Below are 10678 nucleotides of genomic sequence, written 5' to 3' on the forward strand. Positions count from 1 at the left end.
TGACCGGAAGTGACGTAATCTCGAACTGGGAATGGCGTTCCGACGCGTTGCGTCACGTGCGTCGTGACTTCATCAGGGTACCGCCCCCCAGAGCCATGATTCATTTATATGACGTCACGTGGGGACGTTTGTCCGGACGCAGCGGCCATATTTGTTTCCCTCCCTGTATGAGAATACACCCATGATGTGAGGTGGAAAGCGCTGTATACATATTTTGTTGCAGAATCACTATTTTTGATCTATAGGTTTGTCACAATTATCACGATTTGTCACATCTTTTTATTATGAATTAGTATTATGAAAATTTATTTTATCACTGATATTTGAGTATTTATCATGAATTTTATATTCGTTATTTTCCATCACAGATTTATTAAGAGGCATTAATAATCGGTATATATGAGAGGTGTTTATGTATTCTAGTTTTTCACGAATAGATTTAGTTTATATGGTTTTCATCACCTTATGGTATCGATTATTTTTAAGTTCAGTTGGTATTTATGGTATGCATAGAGGGAATTTTTTTCAGATAATTTGGGAGCGCTTCACTATTTAATGCAAAGCTCAAGAGCAGATATGGCTCTGCCTTCACCTGCATGGCTTAGCTACAAATTGCTGAAGAGAGATTTGTAGTGGTGAAAATGAATGTAATAATGTAGCACCTGTAGCAATGAAAAAGTACTTGCTAGTGACAACTTATCAGTGACTGTTGATTAATTTGTAACCTACAAGGTTGGTGGAATTTGCGATTTGAAAAAAAAAAAAATAAACCCACACACAGGCGATTTTTTTCTTCTTTTTAATTTAAGGTTTTCCTAGAATAATTTGTTTAAATCTGCACACAGCTACAATTTTCTAGACCCCACTAAAATCTCTAATTGCTTTTTTTCTTGTAGCCATGGAAACAGTAGTCTACTTATGTGTCTGATTTGCTGCTTATCTTAACTCCAGAAAATGACAGCTATAGAATGAACTTTTGAATCTGATTCTTTGCTATAGGGCAGGTGAGAGAGATGCTGTGCCTAACAGACAATTTCATAAATAAAGTAGCAAACCAACTACCAGTTACCATAATCTCTGCTTTATTAAAATGGATGCAACATCCCTGAAGGCCTATGCATTTGAAATCCGTGAGTTCGACCTTAAGCGATCATCAAGGGATCCATTACATAATGCTTAAAGTACACGCCGCTATAAAATTCAGTTATGTTTTGAAAACATTTAAATAAATGTGATTTTCGAACTGCAATCCCCTGTACATCAGCATTCTGACTGAAAGAAGGAGCTATTGCAAGCCAGGGAGGCTTTGGTTAATTGCACAGTGCCAGGAGACCAGGAAAAGTAGCACATATTGCCTAGAGGACTGACCTCAGTGAGCTGCTGTTTCTTCACTATCCAATCACAGATTTGACCAAACTATACTGTTTCAATTTCAGGGAGAAATGTGTTGTACATTGGATGGGTGTCTGGATTAGAATCCAGCTTAAAGTGGTTGTAAAGGCCCAGACTTGGTCCAGCACTGCACATGTCAGCAGCTCTTCCCCACTTTCTTGACTCTTACAGGCTTGGCTGAGAGAGGGCTCCTGCTGCTGTCAGTCAAAAACAGCGAGCTTAGAGCGGGCAGTGGGGCAGAGCAGAGTTGTCTGAATAGACAAACAGCCAGACTTGATTGAGCACCCACCATAGGAAACTGTTTCCTATTGTGAGAACTCAGCAGGTGGGAGGAGCCAGAAGCGATGGTGGGGGACCAGAGAAGCGGCAGATCGAGGCTGCTCTGTGCAAAATCATTGCACACAGCAGTTAAGTATGACATATTTGTTATTTTAATAAAAAAAAAAAAAAAATAGAACCTTTACAATCACTTTAATCAAAATATACCAGTTTGGTCAGCAGTTTTCCTCCCAGCTTCTTCGATATTTCCATTGAATGATCTCAGGCAGGAGGATGGCGACAGGGCTACATACAGTTAATTTTGGCTGGTCCATCTGGAACTGGGTGAAATTTGCATGGCCAGCTGAAGAGTTAATGTGCCAAAAAATACTCCATCTTTAAAGCGCAACTTTACCTGTAATGACTTATTAAAAACGAATGTTCTGTAGAAAGGAACATACATTTCACGTTAATTATACAACCAAAATTAGTGCGTGTTGTAAATTGCCTCCAGCATTAGTCTGGTTTCTTCTTGCTGGAGGCTACCATTTTGCTAAAGTTTGGAGCCCCTGAGCAGCAGTAAATCTTTAGGCTGTTAACAGACTGGCCTCTAGTGGCACTGATTTTAGGCACTGTGCCAAAAAATAGAGCGCAACTGAACATGTGCAGAGCAGGGTGAGACAGTACAGGCACTTATTTTTAATGCTTTACATAGCTATACCTACAAAAAGGGGCCAGCCTGAAGTGATCTAGCCAGACTTAATTGAATGACTAAAGTTCCACTTTAAATAATATTGTAATCTAGTATACGGTTCTGTACTTTACAAACATCTGCAAAATACTTGCATTTTTTCTTTCAGTATGACCAGTGCATATATTTGTGATCACGTGCACTGTTCTCCTCAAACTATAGTTCTCACTAATTACTACCCCTACTAAACTGTAATGTGCATGTGTGGGCACAATTTAAAATGAATGAGAGGTTTACAGTGCCTGTGCATGCGAGCGTACATGCATGCACCAACATGTACTTGTGCAGTTCATTTTTGGAACACGCCAAGGAGGATGGCTGTGTTTCCTTACACAGTGGGACAATTTGAGACAAAAAAGGAGCCAATTTCATAAAGAAAGTCTATGCAATATATTTTATAAACCTATATTTGTGCATGCATTGGTAGATGTGGATATTATGCGGTAGAGATTTCTCACCAGGTTAATGTATGATGCATTTTTTTTTCTTTTTTCTAGCCAGCAAACTAGAGCTGGTAGCCACGATGATCGGTATTTCCCAGTCTTATTTTGATGACAAAGTTATACAACTTCACAAAACACAAAATTACGTGTGTGTGTGTGTCAATTTATTTTTAAACAGACCTTGACAAATCTTTTGGACCATTCCGCAGAGCACTGATTCATACACATGTACAAACAGCAATGACCCTTACACGCACATTACTGATTCATATGCTCTCCCACATAATATAAATACACAATATATAGTAAACTCTCCTAATCCTAAAAAGGGAATGACCATTAGTCATGCAGTGAGAAAACATTTCCTGAGATTTGAGACACAAAATGGTCTTGAAGTTTAACTTACAACTGTTTGTTTTTTTTAAAAGAATTCCAGTTAAATTGTGAAACACACTCAGTACCGGTTTTTATTCTCCTCTGTGCCCAAACATTTAAAACGTATCCTCTGTACTTCTGCTGGCTCAAGATCTTAGGAGGAGGGGGAGCAGGGAAGGCAAGGGAGTGTCTTTCCACCACAGCTATCTGTTTCTGTAAAAGCATGGAGACATCCATGATGACAGCCAGCAGCGTGTACGCAAAGACACTCTAAGGACAAGGAGCCACCAAAAAACAGCAAGAGAATTTCAAGGGGAGAATTTCAAATGGACCACAGGCTTAAATGAAAAAAAAAATTCATGCAAACATGATAAGTGCTGATGTGTGCAGCTCTATCAGCTTTTTTTTTTTTCTTAGGGTTTAACCGCCTCAATACTGCCATATATATGACCTCTGTTGAGATGGTTATATCAGGATCATGACTGCAGCTACAGCCATGATCCTGGTACCCCCTCCAGCCACTGCCTTTACTGGGCTGTCTCGTCCCACCAGGGAGCCCAGTACCGATGCAACCACTCGCATAGGGTGCAGCAGATAGAGTGAGAGGAAATTCTGTTTTCTGGCATCACAGAGGGGAAGGAACAACAGAAGCAACAAGGATTTTGTCACTTCCACTTTGTTTAAAAGCCATTACCAGCTTGTAAAGCAGTTGATCAAACCGATCTTGGTTTAATCAGCTGCTTTGGAGGGCAAAGGAGAGATCTGATCTTCAGATCTCTTCTTAAAAAAAAAAAAAATGTTGATGTTGTTCACTCCTTGTAAAAGCAATAAAGCCGATTAAAAAACCCCCAGAGTAGAAAAAAAAAAAAAAAAATTTATTTTAATTTGAAAATCGCCCCATCCCCCCACACTCAAGCACAAATGTGAACACACACGTAGGTCCACACACATCTAAATGGCAATCGCAGCACACATGTGAGGCATCGCCACAAACGTCAGAGTGAGAGCAATAATTCCAACACCAGACCTCCCGTGTAACTCTAAACTGGTAACCTGATATTTTTGCCATCTATTTACTCAGTATAACATCATTTTATATTTTAACAAAAATGGCTATTATATTGTGTTTGTGTTCACTAAAACTCATTAAAAAGTGTATTTTTTCCTGAAAATCTACATAAAGATAAACCACTGCACAAATATCAGGTGACATATAACATTGTAACATCCACATTTTATTTTCCAGGAACCTTGCTTTCAGAAAATATATATTGTTTGGGGGTTCTAAGTAAGTTTCTAGCAAGAAAATAAAAAATGCAGGTTTTTACAGAAATAGAGAAATATTTGGAGGGAACAGTTATTCTAAATAAATGTTTAAAAGGTTCTAGTGATGTGGATGCCTTGTGTGACATCAATTGTGTGATGTGATGCCTTGTGTAAGGTCTGCTGGTGATGTCATACCATCAGAGCATTCATTTGAACTTTTGCAGCTTCCCTCAAACAGCTCCACATGCCTTTCACAGGCCACTGCCAAGGACTCAAATGGGTAGGAAAGATGCTTTTTCATTCTGGCATCTTACCCTTCAGATAAATCATTTCTTCACTTTGAGATCATATTACAATGAGCTCCACTGAATAGTTATTTATTATATATGCAGAGAAGGAATAAAGGATATCTTATCCCACCAACTGAAATTGCCTGCTGCACACAAGTCAACTGTATGGTGGAAGTAAGTAGATACTAAGCTGATATTGTCTAAATTTATTAATTCATGATACAACATTACAATCTCTCAAAGTGAATTACTTAAAAGTATCTACAGAAGGCCCCTTGTAATAAATATGGGTGGAATAATTATATTCAATCCTTCAATGTCTGTAAAATGTTTGGCACCATTTGAGTTTCTCTCTATGTAATGTGTAATGTATTTTGTGCTGGATTATTAGGACACAATTGGAAGCAAGTGTAACCCCTAGTTCACAGTAGCCCTGCGGCTGCGGGCTGGTTGGGGGTGCAGGAATCACACATCCACCCACATCATATTTCTCTTGCGAGGGACGAGGGGGGGGGGGGGGGGGTGGGGGTTGTGACATTCATTCTGAATGGTATCCCCAAGCATCTCGTCCCATGGCATGATCGTGGGTACAGAAACCACATGGTCAAAAAGATCATGCAGTTTCCATGCGGATGCATTTTGCAAAAGGTGCATGTACCTTTTCCTTGCGTGAACCGCGGGCACAGCAGACCATTCAAATGAACTGTAGTCAATGAAATTGCATATAAAAAAAACTCAATTACCCTAAAAACAAGTAGAACATGTAACATGTTCCAAAGGTGAACTTATCCTTTTAACAGGATTATACAAACAATTGCATCTGCAATCAGTGGATTGTGGGTGCAATGTCAGGCTCCTGCAAACACTTCCCCCAGCTCTTCGTCTGTACAGGCTTTCATTAGCAGGAGGAAGTATCAGTGGACTACGAATGCCTTGACTACTGAAACTCCCTCCTCACTGGCTTACTCCTGCACAGGCTATCCCCCCTTCATTCTATTACGAATGTTGCTGCTAGACCAATACACCTTACTAACCAATCCGTTACTACTGCCCCTTTCTGCCAATCCCTTCACTGGCTTCCACTAGCCCGGGTGTCGGCAACCCGCGGCTCCGGAGCCGCATGCGGCTCTTTTTCACCTTTCCTGCGGCTCCGGAGCACACTGCCCACCAGGTGACAGGCAATAGGGTCGGCAAGCCGCGGCTCTTTTAATGTAGATCTTCTGTGTGCCGGGCGCCCGCTGGCAAACATTGGCTGTCAGGATGTAGGCGGGGCAGCCCGGATGTAGGCGGGGCAGCGTGACGAACTCCTCTCCTCTCACAGTCCGCCCTGAAGACCAGAACGGCACGGGAACCCAGCGAGAGGAACGCGCGGAGCAAAGGTAAGTGAATTCACACAATATGGGGAATGAATTACTATGGAGGATGAATTACTATAGGGGGGATGAATTACTATAGGGGGGATGAATTACTACAGGGGAGATGAATTACTATATGAGGGATGAATTACTATATGAGGGATGAATTACTATGGGGGATGAATTACTATAGGGGGGATGAATTACTATAGGGGGGATGAATTACTATAGGGGGGATGAATTACTATAGGGGGGATGAATTACTATAGGGTGGATGAATTACTATAGGGTGGATGAATTACTATAGGGTGGATGAATTACTATAGGGTGGATGAATTACTATATGGGGGATGAATTACTATATGGGGGATGAATTACTATATGGGGGATGAATTACTATAGGGGGGATGAATTACTATAGGGGGGATGAATTACTATATGGGGGATGAATTACTATGGGGGATGAATTACTATATGGGGGATGAATTACTATATGGGGGATGTATTTTCAGTTTTAAAAATGTTTCTCTCAAAATAAATTTCAATCGTGGTTTTGGCGAGATTTGGCTCAGTCGAAAAAAAAGGTTGCCCACCACTGACCTAAGGCTATGATTGTGATTATGACTATACACTGTGGCCCTGATTAACCCTTTGCTTACTGGGCCCTTAAACCCCCTTCATGACCAGAGCGTTTTTTGCAATATATGCAGTGTCGGATTTGTTTTAAATGTTGCAATGGTTTTGCGGCTCCCAGTCTTTTTTTCCCTCTCGGAAATGGGTCCAAGTGGCTCTTTATGTCTTAAAGGTTGCAGACCCCTGCACTAGCCCAACATATAAAATTCAAAATACTAACCACAATGTACAAAGCCATCCACAACATCACCCCCAGCTACATCACCAAGCTCATCTGCAGATTTCCCTTGTTACCTCCTCCCATGCTCGCCTCCAGGACTTCTCCATAGCCTCTCCCATCCTCTGGAACTCCCTGCCCCAGTATGTCTGGTCAGCTCCTACCCTGTTCGCCTTAAGGCAATCTTTGAAAACTCATTTATTCGGGGAGATGGGAAAGAACCTACCGCGCTTCCACTAACCCTCAACAGATAAAGCGGCTAGCACCCAACCATATAACCAAATAGTAAGAGCACATGGGGGGGAGGTTGTGGTGGTTTAGCGCACCCCCCCCACCCCCCCTCCATTTATTTGGGGAAGCCTACCCCACCCTCCACCTAAGAACTGTACTTGAGTCAACTCCTTCAGATCATCCCCTGCAGCCATTACCTTTTATACCACCTCCCCCTCCCTTTAGAGCCCTCCTATTCCTTCTGTATTGAATTGTATTGTAATTATACTGCCCTTCTTAATATTGTAAAGTGTTTCGCAAACTGTTGGCCCTATATAAATAATAATAATACTACTACATTTGTAGTCTAAAGAGAACTACAAGTCCGTCTGCCACAGGGCCAGACAGTCCTTGTAGATCATTCATTAAGAGAAGTGTGAATGAATGATGCAGCTGTGCAGGCAGAGCCCTGTAAAATGTAAAACTGACAGTGGCTGTGGGAGAGAACCACCACCGTGCATTGTCAGAAAGGGGGTTGAGGCATTTACACATACTGCAAAAGGGATGAACCCTTAACCTTTAAGTTATACATTCCCACTTTAAAACTAAATCATATGAAAAGAAGATCAAGCTACTCAAATCCACAAGTGATATAGCAAGCCAGAAGCCATCTGAAGGCTTCAGTTAATTCAAAGTTGCATGGGAGGGCTTACTCTTTAATTGCACATTTATGTAGCAACTCAAGGTGGAGTGCTGCAGAGCCTCAACTACAATAGATATAGTTGTGGTGCCAGTTTTAACATGCAATTATATCTAGGAAGACTAGTTGTATTTCACTCAAAACATCAAATGCTTAAGAAACCATTAGGCAGGACATTTATCTGTAAAGCAAGTATATGGTGTCAGACATCCGACCAAACCTTGTACCATAAAGCAAAAAAGTTTGTTTGACCTACACATTGATATATTTACACTTCAGCATCTTTAATCATTTTTTCCACAGGAAAAAAAAAAAAATGGAGAAGTGTTTTTTTTCCCCCCAAATTATACTTACCTAGGTGGATGCAGCATTGGTCCCCACCGGCTCCAAGTGTGAGAACTCAGAGATCACATGGCCAAGCTTCTGTCGAACAATCCCGCTGGAAAACCAGCATTTGATCTGCTGCTGCAGCTGTATTCTGATAGGGAGGGGGATCACCACTGTCAGAATACAATAGCGCAGTGGGGGGGGAATCCCTGCATCCACATTACTTGTATGGATGCAGGTATCTGTGCGTTTTTTTTTTCAGCCTGCTGGTTGAGCGCTAAAAAAAAAGGTTCCCATTGCACGCCAAGTTTTACTGTGTGAACAGCCACCATTGAAATACATGGTATTTTGGATGCTGAGTGTTTTGGCACTTACCCCTGGTGCGCATATATGCAGCCATGCGGGCCGTGTTTTGCGCGGGCATGAGAGCCCATTCATTTGATAGGACTCCCATGCCCATTGACACGCAGGGAAGAAGTCCCTGTACTTCTTCTGAAACCGCAGCCCGCACAGGAACCTTGATTCCCAGTACGGTTGCGTTTTCCAGTGCGGGCGGCGTGCCATTAGAACTAATGGCACCCGCCTGCGGGTCCGCAGTCCTCTGTGCGGGTGGTGCGACTGCACGGATTTTTGTGCAGATACACAGCGGCACCACCCGCACATATGTGAATCAAGCCTTAGAGTTAGAAAATGTCCGGGTGTAGGCGAGGCCTAAAGGGCCACCATACACATTACAATCTGATCATACAGTTGACATTAGATTTACCAAATCTATCTAATATCAGGACCACCCTAAACAATCCAATTCCTTTGTATCCAATCAGGCAGACCCTGCTATACAGTTGCTGGTAGTTCTAAGGCCCCTTTCACACAGGGCAGATTCTGTTCCAAACAGCAGGGGATCTGCTCACATATCCCCTGCAGAATGGAGCAGAGCGGGCCGATGACACAAACTGAATGGGCACAGATAAGGCCCACTCTGCTCTCTGGGTGGCCAGGAGTAAATGGACTATGTTGTCCATTTACACCCAACTACCCTCCGGTCCGATTCACCTAAACGGAAGTGGGCAGATTCCCTTCAGTTTTTTTTTTAGTGCATTGGATCGGACCCATTTACACCCATTTGTCCATAGGAATGCAGAACCTTCCGATCATGTCTGCCTGAAAAACTGACAGGTGGACCTGCCTGGATTGCCCGTATAAAAGGGATCTAAAAATAGTGTGTGTGGTAAGCTTTATTCAAAACCGTTCAAGGTACAGTCATGACTATAACCACAGCCAACAGACAAGTAAACAATGCACAGGACCCTTGAATAGCTTGGATACCATACAATGTTAGTTACAAATAAGACAGCAATCCATGTCAGTACCAGGCACTGCCTGCCACTCACCCAGTTTCATCAGACAAGCCAGAAGAATCCACAAGGAGATCTCGAAGGGATCACGGATATGAGGGTAGTCCAGATCGAGTACCGGGAACACTTTTCTGCGTTTAGGTTTATGGGTGTCATTGTCAGCAGCATGGTGGGGATCCAGAATGACTCCCTCATCATAAGGGGTGATACCTGGGGGGGGCGGGTCTGGATTGACATCAGAGGCAGCAACAGGCACCAACACCACCAGTGCTAGGAAGAAGCTCGCAGTCAGTGCCCACCTGAAGTTGGGGAACTCTGGGCACATCCTCATCTTCATGGCGAGGTGTGAGGGCTATAAACAGCACAGATTATAATCAGCTCTCATACACTGGACATATATACAGACACAGCCAGGCGAGTCTTATCCACAGCCTGCACCCAGCACATACTGCTTCACCTCCACCTCACTCATATACACTGTCCTGCTATGAACACACACGGGGAGCTCCAATCAATGGGGGGGAACATGGTATTTCCTGGACACAGGCGGCTGGCTGCTGTCATAGGAGAACGAGCAGGTCTTCCGGGGTATTGCAGTCTGTCCGCTCACGGCTCTGTAATGAGGCATGTGATGTAGAGGTGACTGGAAACTTCTCTAGCCGGCAGCTATAACATGTAGCAGTGTGCAGGAGTACGCCGACCCTGTGTCCTGTCTCCTCAGGACCTCCCCGACTTCATGTGACGCTTCCAAATCCCAGGCACCGCCTTCCCTCTACGAGCGACCAGCCGCTCGCCTCCTCTGACTGGCTGCTCTGTCTTTGGTGGGAGAGAGAGGAAGCTCGGCCAGCACAGGAGCCTGGGAAGGGCGCCTGGGGAAAAGCCAGTTTGGAGAGCGACCTCTGCTGGTCTGGAGCTAGAACAGATTAAACTCTTCATAATATCTGAGCGTGTGTAAGGCTCCGTTCACACCTATGCAGTTTGCTTTTTGTCCATTTTGCAGTGCTTTTCGTTTTGCATTTTTCTTCACGTGGTTTTGACGTGTTCTTACTGCATTTTGTGTTTTGCTTAGCTCTTTTTTTAACCACTTGCCCTGTACAGCATTTACC

The 10678-nt window shown here is 43.1% G+C and overlaps 1 protein-coding gene across 1 annotated transcript in view; it reads right to left on the minus strand.

The window, feature by feature from the left end:
- Positions 1 to 10398, minus strand: part of SLC9A1 (solute carrier family 9 member A1) — a 74704-nt gene extending 64306 nt beyond the window's left edge. The window contains exon 1 of the mRNA XM_089686240.1: positions 9609 to 10398. Within this exon, the coding sequence (XP_089542366.1) occupies positions 9609 to 9909 (301 nt within the window). The 5' untranslated portion in view covers positions 9910 to 10398. The remainder of the gene's footprint in view (positions 1 to 9608) is intronic.
- Positions 10399 to 10678: the final 280 nt, after the last annotated feature.

Source organism: Staurois parvus, unplaced genomic scaffold (genome assembly GCF_062004578.1).
Source record: "Staurois parvus isolate SC_StPar_1 unplaced genomic scaffold, SC_StPar_1.0 ptg000394l, whole genome shotgun sequence".
Taxonomy (NCBI): domain Eukaryota; kingdom Metazoa; phylum Chordata; class Amphibia; order Anura; family Ranidae; genus Staurois; species Staurois parvus.